The following is a 22,523-nucleotide window of genomic DNA, read 5'->3' on the forward strand; positions in this document are numbered from 1 at the left end:
GTATCATTTATACATGGAATTTATTGGGAAAATTTTTATTTTTTTAATACATTTTTTTATACGTGTGCAAGCATTATTATAAAGACACTATATCGTTTGATAGCATTAAGAGAAATTAAATCTTAATAAAACCTTTCAAGTATAGACTTATTCGTTATGTTTAACAAAAATAAGAATTTCAAAAGTCGAAACTGCGAGTTGAAGAAACATGACAGAGAAATAGCAATTGTAAATAGTAGTTCTTAAGTTCAGATTCTGATTAGAGGATCTCTAGGGGGTGATATTCATAGTCCGATTTTATATTTAAGCTCGTCCTAAGTCTGGTCTCAGACAGTCTGAAGATTCCATCTAGCCAATGGAACGACCGTATACTATCTTAAAATACTTAAGACGATCTTTAATTTAAGATCGGATTATGAATATCGCTCTAGGTGCGATATCACATGATGACAGGACCGAATCTGACGATGCACAGATGCAGGAGTCAAGAGACAAGGAGGACGTACCAAAATCATGAGTTTCGTGGCGAATTCGATGGAGTGAACCGCAAGTGAATGGAAAAAGTTGTGGAGAGAGAGAGAAAGAGAAAGACAGTGCTTCTGATCGAGTAAACTGAACTGATGGAAAAGTGACGTTACATTGTTTCCTTTTCGTAATGAAACGGCAAACTTGCGCCGTGTTTCCTGCGGTTTGATAGCATTCGTGCGTTCCCGATCGAATTCGCCGCCGAGTAAAGATACTCATACACAAATGGGGACATGTGATACTAATCAAAGTGATACTAATCACGCATCAAAGGGTTTTATTCGACTAATCGCCCAGGCCGTGCTACTATAGACATTAACGTAACTAGACCAATGTGGCGAGTATGACCTCTGCACCGAGTATATTTCGAAGAGATGACTCGTATGTTAACCGTTCGTCGTTCGTGACTTCTGCGTCGTGACTTCTAAAAAATTCTGCTTCTTATGACTTCAGTAAATTTATCAAAAAAGGTGCTCAGAATTCTACCTTGCACATTCATATAACGACCATAATCGTTAAATTATCGATGCGAGTTTTAAGTTAGCGTCCTGACGTTCGCGTCAAGAAGGTCCTGTCTACTTCATTAATTTACATACGCCGATGCGTTTTAAGTGAATTTTAAATAAATTCATCTGGGTATCGCTGTACGTACGAAGATCGAGGAAAGAAAAAGATGTGCCGTTGTGAATCATCTGGGCACAGAGAACGGGAAAAAAAAAGAATCTTCGATCTTCGGATCACGACTCTCGAAGGTGAATCGCGGGAAGCTCTTTTCCAAATAGAGATATATTTATACAGACAAATCTTCCCGGAGATCTACTTTTCTCGTTCGCGGTCAGATAAGCCGTCCATTACATATTTCTGTGTGCCGCTCCAAAATCAGGACCATCCTGGAATTGCCGGAACCGCGACCTATTCGGATGATTCGGCAACAGCCATTCCGACGGTTCTCGCTTCGGGCAATCCCGGGATACCTGTCATTCCTAGCTCGAACTACGGCATGTACAGGGTGTAATCAGAAAATCCAACGGTATGACCCTGACGTAATCCTGAAGTAAATCATTCGTTCGAATTTAAGCCTATGGCTCGGAACGTGCGCGGATATCAAAACTGAGAGAGTTCCGTCAAACAAGATAACGGCATGCCATCGTTTATCGGCACTCAGCAGTCATCCCTTTGCGTCACGCGTATCTTCCCGCTGTGTATCCCTCTCGTCGTAATACACGATCATCGAGTAACAATTTTAATGTATCCGTGTATAATAACGACGATATGTATTGCGAGAATTCCCGATATACCGACAATACAGATAACGATCTCGCCTCGTTATCAGGAATGCTGCGATTCCCGAATTATTGACGAATTATTGCTGCAATTAATTATAATATTTACCGGGAATCTATCCAAAGATACTTCTTTTCAGGTATACTTTAACAAGCCTTTGAAATTAAACTAATGTTTTAGCCATTTAAATAACCGTGTGCGCTCTATAACGGGAAAGCTAATTAGTTCCGTATTAATTAATTATCAACCCTGCTGTTCCATTTGATCTATTTTTACCTATTTTCATCTTTAAGATGTGACACCTCTGTAAGTATCGCACCTAACATTTTAAAGATTCGTAACTCGATATTTCGTTTATTAAATATGCACCTATGAAACGCAAGAGAAATTGTATTCGATATAAAAACCAACTTATATAAAATATAGAGATTTAAATTAAACTATAAAGATCTAAATTAAAGTATAGAATATATGAAAGTACTAAACAGCAAACAAGGGCGTCGACAACTTTACTATGTAAAGTTAAGACGGCAGTAACCGCGATTCGAGAATTTCTTACATCAATCCGAGAAAAATAAGCAAAGACGCGCTTCTGACAATGCCGCGTTCAATTGTAAATTTGCGACTGTGGAATCGTTATCCCGGAAACACATCGTGTGCACTCGGTAACAGGCGTTACTCGTTCTCTCAATCGCATAACTCGGTACGCTTACGTATATTTTACCTATTTAAAAATACGCACGCGCACGTGCGCGCATAAAACGCGTCGAATTCGTTCGCCTCGTACTAAATTGCGCACACGACGAACATGGTATAAAAAACTAGGCACAATACAAGTCAATGAAAAATCCAAATGGGACTTTCTATTGCTTCGTTCGAGTCGGACTCCTTCCTAAAGTTTTTCAAACCGCACGTTTCTTTCGTCGGGAGGCAGCCTCCTTCTCCCGTAAATTTGCCCGCTGTAAAGCCGATCTCTCTCTCTCTCTCTCTCTCTCTCACTCTCAAAACCACCGATCTACGGGTAACGAATAATTGTGAGCGATAAAAGTATACACGTGTACCAGTCGTATTAGCTTCAAATAGAAATTTTACTGAACGAGCGAAGGAAAAGAAGAGAAAGAAAAACAGGAAGAATCAAACTCCTCCGAAAACAGCCGAAACGCGTTTCTACCTGCGATCTTCCTCTCGCAATAAGTATCGGCGGTAAATAACAAGTCGCCCAGTAACAATCTTAATGCGGGGCATAGATCTCCCGGCCTGATCTCGCGGATGTGTTTGTCGCTAGGCGAATAAGTCTCGCGGATTAATGATTAGACGACGCTTAAGGTTCCCACCTAAAATCAGAGAGCTTAGCGACTACTACTCGGTTGGTCCATAGAGCCAACGTCTATTAACGAGTAACAGGTGCTCCTCTCCCTCGTCGAGGGTAATTCCATACGCGGAGGATATATCAGGGGATGCACCTGCCATTAGAAGCGCGGTGCACCACGTTTTACGTATCTACGTTGAGCAACTTTTACTCCTCCTTTCTAATTCGCGTGCGCGAAGCAAACCGCGGTGAAATCATACAGCCCATACAGGGATCCGCGTTGTCGTTGCTGTTCGGAATTCAATTCGAACAATGGAAACAATCGGCCCCGGGCGACCTTACGTAATTCCGCGTTTCGTTTCCCTCGTTTCCCCCTCGAGGGGATCGCCGGTCTCGAGCGACCCGCCGCTCGCGATTGATTGTCCTGGATCCTGGATGAATTCAAGGTTGCGCGACCGTGTAAAACGTCGTACATTTGCGACGCCGTGATTTAACACTATTTTAACCCTTTAACGTTGTTGTACCGTGTTGCATTGTGTTGCACGATTACGTTGCCGTGCTAGTTATAATTGTATAACAAAGCTACGTTGACTTTTGTAGGAGAAAAAAAAAGAATGTTACGTTATTCGTTCAAAATACTCGCACAATTTCCCCTAGCAATGTCGGAGGTATCTCGTGCGAGAAACGAAACGAGGGTACGGGCTGATTAAAGGGTTAAAAATGATAATCGCAATGACGCGGCTCGTTTTCCTTGAGTCACAATTATCTTCGAAAATCCTACGTCGCTCCTTCGATCTCTATGCCTTATTAACATTATTAATTATTAAGATACAACGTGTCGCGCGTAATGGTTGTCGTTCACCGAGTCGCGCGCGGGCACGTCGATCGCGATAAGTTAAGATACTCCTCGCTTCCCGTGTGTTATGCATGAATATTACTCGCTAAAATATATTCATCTCTACGAGGGGACGGGGACCAGAGGGGTTCTATCGTAATATCAAAGTAAACCGGGTCTCTAAAACGCGTAACAAACCGTATCTGTATCCCTAACGATATTTATGCTACATTCCTCGCGCAGCTTTTGATCATTCAGCCTCGGGCGTTCCAGCCCGGAACGACGGACGTCGTCTTTGTCGCGTCTGTCCAGTTTTCGTCGCCGTTGGTACCCTCGTCGTCGTTCATACCCGTATAAACTCCCGATTCACGATTGCCACTCGGCGCGATATATTGCCGGGCAAGTCGTCGTCGTTGAATCGTCGTCGTCAAGATCGCGGAAGGCTAGGCTAAGTCGTCGATTCGTTCGCGAGATCCGTTCCCCATTTGATCTTGGTTTGCGTGATAGTCGAGAGTGCCAACGTACGACCACGAAGTCTGTCAATTCTAAGGTGCGTTCAATTCCACACGACTGGGAACTTTGCAAATCCTGCTAGTTTGAGCCCGGGTGAGCGCAATCGATCGCGCTCAATTCTAATACTTAGCGTCGCTCGTCGACGCTGCGTCAACGCTGCTGCTGCCGACGCTCGTCCTTCGTCTCGGACATCTCGTCGTCCTCGTCGTCGTCCACGTCCAGACTCTGGCCCTCCGTCAGCAGCGGCGGCGGAATGGTCGCCACGTCGAAGCTGGAATCGGTGCTGGACACTATGTGGCCGTCCTTGACCTCGAGATCGACCACCACGCGGTGTCGCCTCTTGGCGTTCTGCTGTCGCTTCCGGCGGAAGGCCCGCTGACCCCGATCGGGCGTGTGCGCCGGGCTGTCCATGCTCGAGGACGTGTCGCCCTCGCTCTGCGGGCTGCGGTTGGACGAGGAAGGCATCGTCTTCGTTCTGATCTGCGTTCTGATCGGCATAGGCGGGCTCGACGTGGTCGACTCGCCGCTCAGACTCGTCGTGGAGTAGTACGGGGTCGACTTCGCTCGGATCGGCACCATCACGGGCCGCACGGTGGACCGCGTGCCATGATGTCTGCCCGCCTCGTGCGGACTCGGCTCCGAGAAGCCGCGATCGAACTTGCTTGGCGACCTCGTCGACGGTTTCTCCCGTTCCGGGACGTCTCTTCGTTCCTCGGACGACCAATCGTCGTCCGCTACTCGCGCTTGTAGGGTTAGATCGGCGTACTTCTCGTGCATATCTTCCGAACTGTCCCCGCGGCCAACCTCCATCCGCACTTTGTTGCTACTGGAATACTTCATTGCGGGCACGTTGTCGTACAATTGATCCTCCTCGTCCTCCTCGGGGATCGGCAACGCCGTGTCGTCAACGCAGAGTGTATCCTCATCCGGGACCATTTGGAAGTCATCGTCGTCGATGGCCTCGTCGTACTCGTTTCGAAGAGTGATACGAGGCGGCGAGATGTCGGTGAATTCCTGGGGATAAGCCCCTTGCTGCTCGTCGTCGTATCGACGTAGGCGATGGTGCTCATCAAATTGGTTCTCGATAAATCGCCGCGCCTCATCGAACTCGTCATCCTGCGTTCGAGATTGACGTAGATCGTCGTCATCCTTGACGAGCGTCTCGGTCTGCAAAGTCTCGTGCTGTTCGATCGCGAAACCGGCGGCTTCGTCCTCGTGAAGAAACGAGGCGGTAGCTGTCGCGGGCGGAGAAGGCAGTGGTGGCGACACGGGTAACGGCAGCGAAGACGGGGACGGCGGAGACGGAAGGGAAGAAGTGTCAGCGGACTGGCACTTGGAGTTCGGTCTCATGCTGGTCGCGCTCCTCTCGGACGTCGTGGTGTCGCTCTGACTCTTGTCCGCAGCCGTCGTGGCGTAGTACTGTTGCGGTATCACCGTCGTACTACCCGACCAGTCCGAGATTGAGGCGCCGAGCTCCGCCAGCGAATTATCGTCAGACTTTGTGCCGGAGTACTGGCAAAACTGGCGCACGGTGTTATTCGAGCTGGACCACTCGGACATAGACAGGCCCATCGACGTGTCTTCACTGTGTGACGAGCCGGTTATGTACGAATTCGACTTCGGTTTTACTGCGATCTTGACCGTGCCGTCGGCCGTCGTTGCGGACGTCGAGCTTTGCCCGTCCTCCAAAAGGGTCGAATGCAGATCGTCGTGCAGCGTCCTGTTCTCGTCGCTAGAGTCGCTATCTTGGTCCGCATGGACGGGCGTGTCCGTGCTGTCCGTAACGGTCACCTTGACGGCTTCCTCCGGTTTGATTTCCATGTAGAATGTCTCCACGTGACTCACTATCGATGTTTCAAAAACGGGTGAACTGGGCGGCGACGGCCAGTCCTCGGAACTTTGCAATTGCAATCGCGAACGCCTGGTCGTTCGCGGCGACTTCGTGTCATCCTCGTGCGCGCCGACCACGTCGATGGGGATGTCTGGTAGCTCGGAAGAGGTCCTGCGATCGTCGGATACGGATGGTAACGCCGTACCGGACGGAGGATCCGATGATAGAGACGGCTGATGATCGCTCGACATCAAAGACTCGTCGTCGAGGCTCGGTGACCTCGAGCTGGGCTTAAAGGAATCCTCCAAGTCGCTTCTGTCTTGTTCCGACGTTGTCGATCGTTCGGATATCCTCGACAACGTGCGCGAAAGCGAAAATGCGCCGTAGTTGGCTAATATTTCGGGACCAATGATAAAGGTGCCAGGAAAGTCCGCTAAGTCCTCTTGGTAACTGTCTTCGTTCTGACCGTTGCTGTCTTCAGACTGCGATTCACGCTGCACGTTGTTCTCGTCCTGGGGCACCCAGCCGTCCTCGAGACTGGAACTACCGGAGCTTCCTTGCGGGAATGATTTCCACGTGACGCTCATTTCCTGCTTCGAAGGATGTTGCGAGCCACTGCTGTTGTCGTCGTCCATAGAACCGCTGTCTCGGGCGCCTTCCATCATGGCGATCTCCCGACGGTCTATTATGGGTTGTATCTGGCCGATCCCTAGCGGCCGGGCGATGGAACACGAACTGGAGTCCGGGTCTTCTCTGTCCGGTGTCCAGGTGTTGGTCTCCTCACTTCTCGAGCGTTCGGTGCTTAGTCTAAGTTTCCTATCGATGGAGAGACGATTGCTGTCCGCGATTTCCGCAGCCTCTCTGGCCGGTTCATCTTCCGGTAATTCTTCCGCCGTTTCTTCATCTTCTCTTTTCATCTCTAGATATTCCGGCGTCAACTCGACTTCGACCAACGTCTTCTCGTCCATCTTATCGACACCGTAGTCCGGTGAACTTAGTTCGCTGTCCACGCCTCGCGTCTGTACTTGCGTATCGAGCGCGTCGAGAGTATCCTCGCTCGTATCGAGGGAATCGAGCCGCTTGTGGCTTTCCTCTTCTTCTCGCTCGTCGATTTCCACTCGCACTTCCGCTATCTCTTCCTCTTCCTCCTCCGGATTCATGTCGTCGTCGGAACACTCTTCGATGGATATTTGTATCGGCGACTTGACCATATCTGGAGGATCGTCCTGATCGTAACAATGCAAGAAGAACATGTCATTCTCTCGAACCGCGCTTATGGTTACGTCAGGCACATCATCTCTCTCAGACGGACTTCTCGAACCATCGACACGAAAATCATGTGGGCGAGAAGGAGATTTCGTTGATGTAGTCTCGCTATCGGAAACTTCGCTCGGCGATTCTGTCCGTTTCTGTTTACAGACGACTTCCGTGCTAGCGCTCTTCACGAAAATCGTAGAGACTGCCGATTGATCCTGATCCAACTGAGCATCTCTTGACGTACCAGCTGTCGCATCGAAACTCTCCTTAAAAGCTTCCTGCTCAGTACCGGATTCTGTAGAACTTTGATCGATGAATTTTGTCGCTTCTTCTATTTTAGCGCTCTCTGTGACTTTCGGCGTTTGCGTTTCGTTAATGGAACTCACAAACGGAATTCGACCATTCTCTTGTCCCTGTTCGTAGGCTATCGAATCGGCGCCAGGGACGATCTCGTTACATTCTGTCAGCGGCGACTCTAGATACTGTGCCGAGGTCTCGGTAACGGACAGAGAATCCGTGCATATCTCCGGTATGGTCGTGTGATCGGTACTGTCGGATTTGTGATTCGGGGAGGCCTCCATCTGGACCGAAAGCACCTTCGATACCGTGCTCGCAGCCTCTTCGGCGGCGTTCTCTAGATCCTCCAATTTCTCCGACACGTCCACTGTGTCATCCTTGCTGGAGAACGCGTTCGCCGGTGGTAGTCTGTGCACGGAGATCACCGCGGCGTCCAGAGATTTCGCGCGCCGCTGAGCAGTAGGCGACTGCGTCGCACCTTGACGCTGAAGAGCGCCAATTCCGCTACCTTCTGAAAGACCAAGACGCGCGCGAGCGAACAGTATCGGCGTCTGTCCCGGTTTACGTAAGACCAAGGGAGATTCGGTTAAGTCCTGAGCAAGCGCCGTTTTCTTTACGCTGTCCTTCGTTGGTTCCTTGCCTGGCTCTTTACCTGACTCTTTGCCTGATTCCTTGACTGCTCCCTTGGACTCGTCGACTGTTACGGCTCGTTTAGTATCCACTGGCTGATCAATCACCACGTCAGGTTTAACACACGGCTTTTCCTTTTCCAGTTTAGGCTGCTTCGATTCAGCAGCAGTTTCATCACTAGTCGCCTCCACTTTCAAGGCCACTTTTCCGCGTACCGTTTTCGAGTCCTGTTTCGACGCTGCGTCCTTAGCCGCAGCAGATTTGCCTTCGACGGCTGCTTTGGCGGCAGCTTTGAGTCTCTTCGGTGAGATTTTCTCCAATGAATCTTTCTTCTCCGTACTTCCCAAGCTCTTCGATATTCCCAACGACTTCGGTCTTGACTTCTCGGACTTTATCGCGCCTTTAATCAGCTCGTCGTCGACGGATGCGGATTTCGCGCGAGTACTCTTCGTTTCTTCCTTCTCATCCTTCGACGTTAAAAACGGCTTGTCGGACAATCTGGTTACAGATTTCGATCTGCCCTTCTGTACAATGCTTATTTCCGGCGCCACATCAGTCGAATCTATTATTATGATCTCCTGTGGCATCTCGCCGAGCTTTAATTTGGATTTGTCAATTTTTGTACTCGCCGATGGCGAACGTGACTCCTTCGATGCGCTCTTTTTTAACGGTGGTTTGTCGCCCTCTAATGATTTTGATTGTTTTTTGAAATCTTTTTTCGGCTCGGACTTCACCTTCTTCACCCTCTTCGGAGAGACATCTTGCACGAAGTGTTTATTCTCGACTTCCGGTGAGAGCAAGGTATCGATCGGAGCCTTCTCTTCCGCCAGCGATAAAGACTTCGATCTTATCGGTTCCGCGTGCGGTCTCAGCAGGAAAGGAACGAACTCAGGAACTTTAAGACTATCCAATTCTAAAGTAGGTTTTACAGGCACTTCGTCCAAAGGCAAATCGGCGACTGGATCCACGAAATCATCAAATCCTGTATCGATGATCTTCGGCCTCGATATCCTTGTAGCGGAATTTTTACTAACTTCCGAAAATTTCGATTCTATTCTCTCCAAAATACGTTTCGTTTTTTCGGGAATACTTGGCTTCTCTAACGTCTTCGGTTTTTCCGGAATCGGTGGTTTCTCTGATTTGATTTCCATTGTAGCCGGTATGTGAACTTGAGCTATTACAGACTGTACGTTCTCTCTCTTTTGATCATCGTCCGACAACTCGTCGACGGCTCGTTTCGGAGAACGGTCCCGTTCCTTCACCGTCTGTTCGACGTTTCTGATTTGGTCACCTATCGTTCTCTCTTCAGCCTGTCCGCTAGGAGGAATTTCAGGTAATGGTATCTTCTCAATGCTATCTTGCTTCTCTAAACTATCGTCCGGTGCTTTTAGACTATCTTTCTCTATTTTTGCCTTGCGTTCTAGATTCTGCTTCATTTCCATGCCGACGATATCGGCAAAATTCAGGGCAGCTTTTATTTTAGCGTCCGCTATTTTCGCAACATTAGTGGGACTTCTGGGCGCTCCGTCGACAGATTTCTTCTTCTGTATCACAGAGACGATAGTCACGCTAGAATCAGTCGGCGATTTTTTAGGCGAGCGTTTTTCGATGGCCGAGATAATGGTGACATTCGGCTCCACTGGCGACAATTTCGAAGGTTTCTTGTCCAAGCTCGAGGACTTCTTGCACGTGTAATCCTCGATGATAACTTCGGCTCTGTTCCTATCTAACGAGCCGCCCTTTGGCGAGAATTTCTCAGGAGAATGGGTCTTCGTTTTCGAGGGGCTCTTCTTAATAGGCGACAAACTGCAAACGATGCTCTTCAGATCAGTGGGTGAGAGTTTCGATGTTGGACTCAGAATACTCCTCGGCTTATCCGAGGGGCTTAATATCGATTTCGGTCTTGCGGCGGTAACCGCGCCGCTCTTCGATTTATCCGGAGATAGTTTATTACCGGCCTTGTCTATCGAGGAAAGCTTGGTCAGATCGAAGTACGGGAGATCCGTTACCATCTTCAGCGGTAACTTCGGTAAATCCTTGGCGAGACTCTTGACATTCTTCGAAGTTTTGCTGCTATCCGACTCGGATTTTTCGTCGGACGCCGTGCCGTTCATGACGTGCCTTTTGTGCAACGTGTACGGAATATCGACGTTGGTTTTTTGCATCGCCGCACTGTCCGAGAACGGTTCCTCGTCGCCGGAGTCGGCTGGTGTCAGGTCTATGGATTTCTGATGCATCAGTATGTGCCGCTTACTGTTGGATCCCAGTCTTTGCCGCGCCGGATTCGGATCGCTCTTCGTACGCTCCACCGGCACGTGTCCGGGCAACGCGGTCTCCTCGAAACCCAGCACAACGCCGCCAATAACCTTCGGCTCGTACTCGGAGAATACAGTTTTCGACTTCAAATTCTCCATCTCGTGCGGGACGCCGATAACTGTTTCCGTACGGGATTCGATAGACAATTTCGCCTGTCGTTCGCGCTCCCGTCTCTCATTATCCTTTCGCGCTTTCTCCAAACTTCTCCAGTCGTCGCGTTCCCGCGGTTTCTCTTCCGACTTGGCTTTCTCGGACTTGCTCCTACTCTTCTTCTGATCCTTATGCTCCATTCTCTCGATATTCTTCTTACGTTCTACGCTGTCAAAGTCCAGGCACTCGAGACTCCTTCCCTCCCGCGACTCCAAACGTCCCAAGTATTTTCGCTCACGCGAGTCCAGTTTCTCCAGGCTCTTACGCTCGGCGCTCCTCGATTCGATCTTTCTCTCGTGAGTTCGTTCCCTTTGTTCATAACGCTCCAAGAATTTCAAACGTTCGATCGCTCGCGGATCGAAGTCGAACTTTTGAGAATCGAGTCTGTCTACGCTCATCCTTCGTTGTTCTTTCGGAGTCAACCGCTCGAACGGACTTCTGTTGTCGGAATCGTATCGTTCTAAAGTATGCCGATCGTAGTCGATAGATGCGGCTCTGTTCTTCCTCGCTTCCCGAGAATCGATCCGCTCGATACTCCTCTCCCGGCGCTCCGAATGCCGATGATTGCTCCTCTCCTTGGGACTCTTTAGATGCTCCATGCTGCTGCGCAGCCCTTGAGAGTCTAAACGATCGACGCTCTTACCGCGCGATTCATAGAAATCATTGTAATAAAAGGCACTCTTCTCTCTCGAGTCTAGATGCTCGTAACTCCTCTCGCGCACGTCGAGCCGCTCGATGCTTCTACGTAGCTCGCGCATATCGATCCGGTCTATACTGCGACGGCCGTGACTGTCCGATCTCCGCTCGCGCGAATCGAGCCGATCCACCGAACGACGTTCTCGCGAATCGCTCTTGTCTATTCGCTTCGAGTAATCCCGCTTTCGCTCCTCCCTCTCAACGCTTCTACGCTCCTTCGACAAGACTTTCTCGACCTTGACGTCAGAATCTCTCGATTTCCTATCCCTAGACTTATGCCCCCGACCTAGACTACCCGTCTCGACGTACAACCGCGGATGATCGTCTAGGCTGGCGATACTGCGCGCCCTGGTCGTCCTCCCTCTCGCGTTATAATCTACCGTTTTGTTTCCGTCAACCGGGCTTAGATCGTCGTCTATTCGCGATTTCGGACGCATAATACCCTCGTCTCGCAAGACCTCCGAGTCTACGTGAGTGATCTTGTACTTTGGCTTTAAGTTCTTTAACTCATTCAGGACAGAAACCTTTTGTTTCTGCACCTGTATCACCACGGGATCTTTTCTGGCGGAATCCTGATGCGGAATAGCCGTCTTGGACGGTTGTTCCATGGAATTGGCGTGTCTCGTTTCAAACTTGCGTTCTATCTGAGTACCCGTTCGTTGTATCCTAGATTCGGTGATCACAAAATCGCCGTCCGCCTTGGATACAGCTGAGTACCGATCGATGGACTTAGTTTTAGAGTTCTTGAGATCAGTGAACGCGGATCTGTATTGTTGTTTCTCCGAAGGTTTTAACGATCTGTGCTTGACGAAGGAATCGGTTTCCGAGTCCATTTGGAACATCTCATGCTCGATTCCCTCGTCGCTCTGATCGGATATTGGTTCGTGCTCGTCATGCGGACTAGAATACGATTCCGGATATTCGAATTCATGCTCGCGTTCTAAAAGCTCGTAAGAATCGTGTGAGAGATCGTCGTGCGACAGATCTCCAGCGGGACCCGATTCCTCATGGCCCGATTCGGTAGACAACGACGACGTTCCCGGGTAGGAACTGCTGTAGACACGCTCGGGGACAGAATCGTGATCTAGGGAAGGTAATTTCGAACTAGCGGCGCTATACGAACGATTACTCTCGTCGTAACGTGTTACGGGGTTATCTAGCTCACCCTGGGAGGCTAATTGAAATGGATCTAACGGAAGGTCCGCGGTGACCTTGTCGTCCCGCGGCCGCGCCTTACCGGAGTCCTCGAAACTAGAAGCGTACAACTCGCGACAACTAGCCGACCGTTGCCAAGGGTATCTGGGCAGAGGTCGTGGTGGTGGGAATTCTGGGGGACTGCTGTTAGAGGGGCTGATACGACCTGTTGATGAAATCCGTTGCTGGCTGGTAGCATGTGTCTGCCGCTGTGCTGGGACCTGGCTGGGGGTGGCTGGCGAATGGACGTCGATAGAGGTAAGCGTCCGAAACGATGTAGCTGTGTCTTCTCGACGGTGAATCGTCCCTCCCATCGAGGCACTCGTCACAGTCGTCGGAGAATCCAGTGTCATCGAACCGCATGACAGAGACAGAGCTGGGGTTGCCAGGGCTGGAAAAATCGTATCGCGTGACATAAATCCTCTTTCTTCTAACATCCCTGTGTAATATTATGAAATTTTTATATGTGACTCTTGTGCGATCACGCCTCTGCCGTGTTAATTATTCTAATGGATATTTAATTAGCAAAATAACTACTGTGAAAATGAATTTGTCACGCGTGTACACGCACGACACTTGCTTCTTTTCATACTTCGAATAACATAAAGGAATGTTAGTAAATTAATACACAATATTAGTAGTAAACTAGTAGTTAACGGTTTTATATTATTCTGCTATAGTAATCAATAATATTATTATATTATTCTAATACAATAATCAGTATACACCATATAATATATTATCATCTGTTAATCGTGTAGTGATATAAACTTCATATTTCATATTTCTTTTCAAAACTGTTAATATTACTTTTCAAAATATCAAAAGCTAATTAATATTTAATTATTTAATTCTTTATGTACAATTAATGTAATCTCAAAATAATCTTTTCAGTTTTAAGTCTTAACTATACATATATGTATATTTCAGAAATCCCTTCGATGTGTCAACAAGATATAATCATAATCATAATCACAAATATATATATAATTGACATTTTCTTACGTTATAATTTTTACATACAAGCGCGCTTGCGCTTGCACGCGCGCACATACACGCACACACACATGATTTTTATGAACATAATAAACTTTAAGCACAAAACGTCCGTTTAAAAACAATCTATTTAAGATATACGCTATTCTACTCTACTATTACAATACTTTAGTTATGATACGGTGAAAAGAAATGAGGCTAGAAACAGGTGGACAGAAATAGAGAGCCAAAGGGCGGAGAAATTAAAAATAAAGCGTTTGTTGTGGAGGTTGGTGTCGGTCATGGTACATACCAGGATCGCCGAGGGGCAGGAGGGGGTGGGCAGAGATGCTGGAGCTGCCCATAAGGGAGCTGCTTGGAGTGGCCCCACGATAGCCTCCCCCCTCCGAGCCCTGCAATGCCCTACCACCGCTAGTCTGCCGGAACGAATTGGACCTGCGAGCAAGAGAGAGTCAAGTTCAGCATCAGACTTAGGCTGTCAAATGCCAAGCCTGTGTTTGGAACTAGCTTATCCCTTCTTTCTTTCTTTCGTTATTGTCAACGATCGTTAGTAAGAAAAAAGAAAAGGAAAAAAAGAACGCTTCTCGACTAACTCGACGCTACGATGCAAGGAATTATGCAGATGATATTGATTTTCCTACCAATCCACATCTTGAAATACGATGCGATAAACAAAAGTAGATTACTTCTGATACGATACACGGTCAATACCGCCGTTAAATGATTTTTCACTGCAATGTAATATGTTATTGTCGACACGCGTATAGAGCTAGCTTTTATATTTTTAATTATACAATATAACAAGATAAAAATGTCACTTATAAAATTAATAAATGTGCAGCTAACTATGTATATACATATTTACTAATTATACTTAATAAATAAGTATATATAAAATTAGTAAATCATCACGGACTGTGTAACATGTCGCGAGTGCAACGGAGAATTGTGTATTACCACTGAATTTGGAAATAGTGAAAAGACAGCCATTATTTTCAACGGAATGTGAAATTGTAAAAAAAGAGGCTGTCCTGCTCTCAAAAATGCCATATGGAATATACTTTATAAAAACATTAATTAATATAGAAATCTTTATTCGCGCGTTCGCAAATAGCTATACGTGCAGTAATTATATGAAACACAAGAGGAATATCTTGCGTGTTCCAAAGCACAAATAAATACAAAGAAATGTGCACTTTTTAAATAAATATACCTAATGTCATATTTAGACTTCAATGCATTCAACTTTTACAATTGTATATAATTGTTCATGGATAATCAAAGATTCACGTAAAATTTGATTATTTCACGATTATTGCTCTCGAGATGAAAAAAAGTCTCGAAGAGATAAAATATAAAAATATTTAGAATCGTCTTAATGCACAGAGATCTTTTTTAGCAAGTCTGATATGTAGTAATGTATGAGCGATTCTAACTTATTTATAAGCAAATTTAATGTTACGCGTATTATATTAGTCTTTTTACATCAATTGATGTTTCATGTATAAAGGCGTTTCTCAACCGTGCATCGATATCGCACAGCAAATGAATATCTGCCGGCGGTATATACAAGAATAGCTTATTTTGTTTCTTCAACTGTATCATATAATAGACTATCTTCTATTTTAGAGAACAATCTACTGCTATGGACAAATATCTTGTTGGATATAACTGTTAGGGCAGTGAAATGTGGTACTTTGCTGTGTATTATTAGATACAACAATATAAATAATTAGTGATCACGCTATTGAGAGAGGGTACACTCATCATTCGGGTTTATCGTGCCTGATGGTGAGCCTGACTCCCCGCCACCCCTGTCCGAGCAGGCAACACTGACAAACGGAAATATAAAAATGGATATGATAAAACAGTTTCCGCTATAGAAATTGGAAACGTTTTTAATACACATACGAATAATCGACTTGTATCCCGGTAAAAGCAAGACCGTGCCACCTCCTATCTTACTCACAAGTTTTGGTGCGTTTGTTAATAAAAATCTCAATGGTACGAATCAACATTAGGAGAACAGTACGTGGTCTGCATGCACTACCTACGTATTACATGGGTATCCAAAAACTCTTTTAATTATTCAACAACTCCTCGATTTCTTAGAGAAACTTACCTTTGAAATGTCTGCCTCTTCACGTAATTATCTCGAACAAATTCAACAATTTGTTTCTGGGTTTTGCCGCTATACCTGGTGATATATAAATGCACAACAATGTAGAGAGAGATATCTTGATATTATAATTATCCGAATTTAACCTTTAGAAAACGGGCAAGTTTTTTCATGACTTTGTATGATTTTTATTTATAACTTCCATATATGTGCTAAAGTGTTATACTACGAAAAATAAGTGACCCCCGTGGAGCCTAAAAATAGACTCCCCGTCCTCTACAGATTAAAGTACTATATATATTTTTTAAGTTTATGTACAATCACAATTTTAACATAATATTTTCGAATATATAAAACATTTATCTCTAATATATATTTAAAAACGTGAAAATTAGACGTTAACTTTCTTTAACAAATATAGTAACATTCTTGGAGCTAATTTGACATACCTAAACGACGATCCACGGCTAAGCACTCTAGTTTTCTGCCTTACGACTCTCTTAACTACAGAGCAACGGAAGAAGCCATGGTTTTCTACACACTTTTTCCAAAAGTTTTTACACTCATTACGTCCCTCAAAGAAAAATTCGACTGTATCTTTATAATACCCCTATAGATAACAAAAAAGTAACATGAATACGTGATCATCAAAAATATGTTATATTTAAATGCATATTAATTAATACTTTATTTAATGCAAAAATAATTATTTTCAAGATTTCAAGTGCTAAAGATATTTTAAATACTCACATAACCCTCGGGATGTAATTTGATTAAAAAACGTTTTCGTTTGAAACTGATTTTTCTGATTTTGGCCCAACTAAATGTATTTATCTTAGTATAATTTTGAAAGACTACAATGCCCATATGCGCCACTGCGAGATTTAGTGGAACATTTTCATGATCCTAGTATAAAAAGAAACAAAAATATAAAGATATTTTATATATCTACACAAGATTTGTAATGCTAGATATATAAGATAAGAGAACAAATCTTTTAATATCGCCTACCTTAGCTGGATGCATTTTCATTCCATACAATTCGCAACGTCGAGCTGTTTCTAAGAGATTGAGATCTGCCTCCGCAGGAGATTGACCCCTATTAACATTAAAATGATATATGCATGTATGCCCGACATTAATAGAAAATTACTTATCTAATGAAGTAAGATATATAGTTCTTACGCATGTTTCTTGTGATTCTCCATAATACGTCGTTCTAACTCTTGATCCTGATGAGGCACAAACTTGAATGTTGATAAATACGTATGATCTGGATAGTCTTCTATCACATAATCCCCACATTCAGCTACAAAAAAGAAAAAACAAATGAAAATATTTTTGTTAAACAACGGAACAAAATCGAAACATATTACAAAACAATTAACGTGTTAATTTGTTAGGCTTAGATTTAAAATTAATAGTAATAGAAACAACATATATAATTACCTTGAACAATATAACTAGCCATCAATGCTGCTGTGTTATCATTGCATTGCAGTAAACCTTGAGCTAAATCCCGTTTGATTTGTTGACAGAATAAATATCGTGTAAACTCCTCTTCAAGCTGTGCAGGATCTGGCGTGTAAAATTTAACACAGAACCTCAGTAGCGGATCAATAAGAGACAAACCAACTTGTCTGCACACTGGCTTCTCCAAATCCAACCAATACTGTAAATGTCAAAATTTCTTTAATTTTATTGTTCATCAAAGAACGTTATTTACATTAAGAATCACATCTTACTTTTGTGAAATTTGGTTCTTGATATTCAAGACCAAAATAATCCGCTTCTAAAAGATGCAATTGCTTACAAACTTGCTCGAACAACACTTTACCCAGTGCCTTAGCCTGAAATTTTCAAATAATAAGATTTATACAATGTGATATTATAATATTATAAGCTTTGACAACAACTAGTTGATAACAACTTGAATTATAAAATGTCGGCATCTCTCTATCTGTGTTATATTTTTATAAATAATTGTCATACAAAATATGTCAATCAAAAATATGTCAAAGTCATATGATCGAAAGCTGTAAATGTGCAGAATGATCTTATTGTACTTCCATTATAAAAAATTAAGACGCTAGAATAAAATTAATCTCTGAAGAAGTAAGCAACACGTTGCAAGCATTGTAAATAAATAATCAATAAATGAGTGTACATATTTCACACACATTCAAGGAGATCCCCCATTTGATACATTATATGCTCCAATAGCTCATTCTTCTGGAAATATATGCACTATACAACATGTATAGCGAGTGCCTTGCCAATATAAAAATACACAATATTATAAGCTAATAAAAATTTTTAAATATAAATAACTAAATATTGCATTTATCAAGATCAATTCTAAGGTTCTTTTGAAAGTTTTCAGAATATTGTTTATCTATGCCTCAGCATATGGATATAATAACATTTTATAAAAGCACACCTCATATTTTTTGAAAAAAAATGTAATTTTTAAAAATGTTTAAAAAATTTTAAATGATACAACAAGAAAGTGAAAATCTCGTGTATCGGAATTTTACGTTAAATCGCTTTAGGGAGAAGATTCTAAGGAGCTTTGTAATCAATGACTCTTGACCTGGATAGATGAAGTAAATAGTTTAACATGCCTATGTAGCAGAATATAGGATGATGGAACTAATGCATATGCAGACTTTTTGACTACGTAAAAGATATGAACGATCACGAGTTCAACTTACAAACACAGAAAAAAAAGAAGTGTCAAATCAACACTTATATACTTGTATGTACGCAAGAATATATAATCTTGAAATGAGATTATATTACATTAAACGAAGAAAACTTGCTTGAACGAAGCCATTAATTTAGTTAAACAAAGTTTTATATAGTTCAATCAAGAAAAAAAAGTTGAAATTCTTATAAGAAGATTATATATTCTTGCGTATATACAGTATATACAGTATAAGTACGTCAGTGTTGATTTAACGCTTCTTTTTTTTCTGTGTAAAAGTAATTATGGCAAACATGTTAAATAATATATATGTATATACATTACGAAGATTAGATTATATCAAAGGGAGAGATACGAGCTCTCTCGGATTAGATGATTTAATAGCATTTTAATACATAGATAAAATACACGCGGACACGTAGCGCGGATACGTAGCAGCTTACGCTCGCGAATGTGATAATAGGGGACTGCACATCCAATTGCTGTATAATGTCGAATTATGAAGGTACAATAAGAGATTCAAGCATCATTCAACGTCACTTTACAACACCGTTTATTCCAGCGATAGTCTCTGTAGGGCGCGAGAAGTCATCTTTACAAATAGTAAGGACGGCAAACAAAACATTTTCACGTACAGTTTGCACATTTTTATAAATAATGCACAGGACGGTCTCAGACTAAAAAACATTATTACGCCACGTAAAGAGCAAGAGGGTAGAATATTCTTAACTTACATTTATTTATGGATTCTATCGTGACCTTAGACAAAAACTGTCGTGTTTTTTTTTTCCATAAAGGGTACTTTAAGAAGCGACTTCGAAACTTTATTAGCGAAAGGACATTGAATTTCGTTGGATCATGATGAATGAGCTCCGTTGTGCAATTTTCTCCGCACGTGCCTTAGCGCGTAATTGTCGCGAGCAGTTGAAACGCAGGAGGATATCATTTGAGGGTGAAATCCTTTACCTGCACTTGAAACATCGTGATAGAATCATCCAACATCTGTACACGAACTGCCAGCATCTTTCCGGCTTTTCGCGGTGTTGCGGGAGGTGTCCTACTACCTCCGTCCACACCAGCTGGCGTCGAATGACTGTGAGGCATTTTCGAGCCGGCGCCCTTCATAGTAAAACTGTCTATATCATTCATCATACTGTCATTTGTTCTGCCTTACGGAGCAATCGTTTAATGCGTATTTTCTTAAGAGGGACAATCAATATGTTTATATATTATGTCATCATCTGTAACGAGAGAATTATAACAGATTAGATAGATAGAAGGGATTACGTTTAAATATTTTATGGTAAAAAAGATTGAGACAGTAAAAGAATTATTCTACATTTCTACAATGTGCAAGTTTTCTACTGTGAAAAAAAAAATACTGATTGTGAGATGATAAGAATGACGAACTTAAGTGAGCTCGTTGGCGATCAGATAACTTAAATATGTAAACAGGAAATGGGTAATCACACATAAGAGACGTAGCAGGATCATACGTGTTAAAAGAGGCCGCAATGTGATGGGATATTTAAAGGACAGAAGAAGCAAAGCGTGTTCTTTCCTCAATTTTTCTCAGTTTTAGGGAGTAATCGTTTAACGCGTATTTTCTTAAAAGGGACAATCGATATATCTATATTATGCCATCGTCTGTAAAGAGAGAGTTATGGCAGATAAGAGATTACGTTTAGATTAGATGTTCCACGGTGAACACAAAATTAAGCCAGAAAAAGAATTAATCTACAATGTACAATTGTAAAAAAAAAAAAAAAAAAAAAAAAACACCGAGACGATAAGAATGACAAACTTAAGTGAGTTTGTTGGAATCAGAAAACTGAATTACGTAAGCGGGACATGAGTAATCGTAGGAGGCTATACAATAGCAGAGTCACGCGTGTCGAAAAAGCGAAAATACAATGGGATATTTGAAGAATAGAAGCCAGTGCGCCAGTGCTTTCTCCAATATTTCCCCGGTATCGAGACAGCGCGGCTGTCTCGTCCCGCGACTCGCGCACAGTTTTCCAGGTAAAGGGACACGTAAGAGAGAGATTCGCGTGAAAGGACGGAAGCCACAATTTTACTCCCGAGTCCCGCGAAGCGGAGCGCACACGAGAGCGAGAGAGCGTCTCTCGCCCCTATTCCCGACGCGCTGCTCCACTTTCGGCTGTCAACCGTACTTACGCGCGTCCCTTTAAAAAGATCGACGCATCGATTCATTCTAAACGACACGGGGGGGGGGGGGAAACACGCGGAGTCGCGGATACGCGCGAGACGGGATTACGTACTCCGGAAACGGATCCATTCCCCGCCGTCGGCTATGCCCGATCCCCTCGTCGCGACGAAGCGACGGTATACCGTGTTTACATAACGCGCGACGACGAGAGATATTGTAAATCACGCGGGAGATTCTCCCGTCGCGTCCTCGCGCGATTAAACCACGACGACGATCGTCCGACACGGAATCCCGAGCGAGCCGGGATTAGGGCACGAGAGAGGGACGGAAAGGGCCGGGAGACGCTCTAGCGATCTCCGGCCGACGGCGACGTCGTGGCGAGGCTCGAGGACGAGAGAGAGAGAGAGTAGAAGAGGAGGATCCGTGCCTCGCGATGCGTGCACGCGCTCGTTTCCCCGCGCTTCGTTACCCTGCCGCTGCCCCTCGTCCCGCGCGTTTATGGGCGCGCACACACACCGCCGCCCGCGCACGTCCGTCCCGCGTATACGACGTATACGTGCGTGGTCGTAATTGCGAGTATTCCTTGTATTCCTTGGCGCGGCGTATTCCGAAAATGGAAGCCGACAAGGTCCGCCGTCGTCGACGTCGTCGCGAAGGGGGCTTCCGAGACGCCCTTCGCGCGCGCTCCGCGAGAACTCGGACGCCTAATGTAATATATATTTATCGTGAGAATAAGCGGCGGAGGGAAGACAGGGAGAGACAGAAAGAGAGTGAGAAAGAGAAGAGGTAAGATTGGCAGATTGGCTGGGCAATTTATTCGTACGTACGTCCGCCGGGCCGTCGCTGGGGCGCCCCGCTGCCAGCACGCCTCGACACGCGTCAACCAGAGTTCATTGATCACTGAGACACCACACCGCTGGTCAGACAGCGTCCGCCGGCCGCTTCCGTCGACCGCTACCGTGCCTTCCTCGCGGAGGCGGCGGCGGCGGAGATGATGACGACGACGACGACGATGGGAGGAAACGCAACGATCGCGTCGTCGTTAACAATGGGCGGCGATGCCGCTCGCCGATCTCGCGGCGCCGCCCGACGTCGTAGGTGCGGCGATGTGTGCGCGACGATGCTCGACCATCGAGCGCGTACCAGAGCCCCGAATCAGAACCATCACGTACACACACGCACACACGTATACATAGAAGGGAGATATATCTATATATCTCAGCACACACACACGCGCGCGCGCGCGTACACTAGCGAGAGTAGCGAGACGGTGGACGACCGATGTCTGGAGTCTCTCCGCCTAGACACGATTTACACGATATGCGCAGTAGTGCTCGAGGATGGGCATCGCCGTTACGTTTACGTTCCGTTGCGTCGCGTCGCGTCGTAATGTTACGTCGCGTCGCGCTACGCTGCGCTCCGCCTTCGTTGCTCGTGATCGCGCGCCGCAACGTAGGGCCGGCCTACCGAGGGCGCTGGGCGCGACATGTACGAAGGGCGGTGGCACACCGGTCCCGCGAGCCGCGCGTCGTGACATCTTACCGCCGCCGCGATCAATAATTACGACGGCGAGGATTACGTTATCGCGGGTAAGTAAGTTATCGTGATTATTACCGAGCGATGGTTATTAGTTTTCTACTTCACACTCGATCGATATAATTAATTAAAGAATACGAATATTATTGACTACTGAT

At 45.0% G+C, this 22,523-nt stretch overlaps 1 protein-coding gene across 3 annotated transcripts; it reads right to left on the reverse strand.

The window, feature by feature from the left end:
- Positions 1–785: 785 nt before the first annotated feature.
- LOC139767967 (uncharacterized) lies at positions 786–22,349 on the reverse strand. 3 transcript variants are annotated; one of them, XM_071697734.1, is made up of 11 exons: positions 21,657–22,349; positions 19,626–19,900; positions 17,698–17,802; positions 17,402–17,624; positions 17,138–17,261; positions 16,964–17,051; positions 16,703–16,858; positions 16,402–16,562; positions 15,956–16,030; positions 14,126–14,268; positions 786–13,228 (listed from the first exon to the last, which is right to left on the reverse strand). In XM_071697734.1, the coding sequence occupies exons 2-11, from the start codon at positions 19,809–19,811 to the stop codon at positions 4,617–4,619; spliced, it is 9,873 nt and encodes a 3,290-aa protein (XP_071553835.1). In that variant the 5' UTR covers positions 19,812–19,900; positions 21,657–22,349; the 3' UTR covers positions 786–4,616. The 3 variants fall into 3 exon arrangements, with proteins under 3 accessions (XP_071553835.1, XP_071553836.1, XP_071553837.1); XM_071697735.1 differs by lacking the exon at positions 21,657–22,349 and adding an exon at positions 20,942–21,225; XM_071697736.1 differs by lacking the exon at positions 21,657–22,349 and adding an exon at positions 20,572–20,841.
- Positions 22,350–22,523: the final 174 nt, after the last annotated feature.

The sequence above is a fragment of the Temnothorax nylanderi genome, unplaced genomic scaffold (assembly GCF_030848795.1).
Source record: "Temnothorax nylanderi isolate EJ_2023f unplaced genomic scaffold, tnyl_v1.0 TNYL_tig0013_pilon, whole genome shotgun sequence".
NCBI classification, from domain to species: Eukaryota; Metazoa; Arthropoda; class Insecta; order Hymenoptera; family Formicidae; genus Temnothorax; species Temnothorax nylanderi.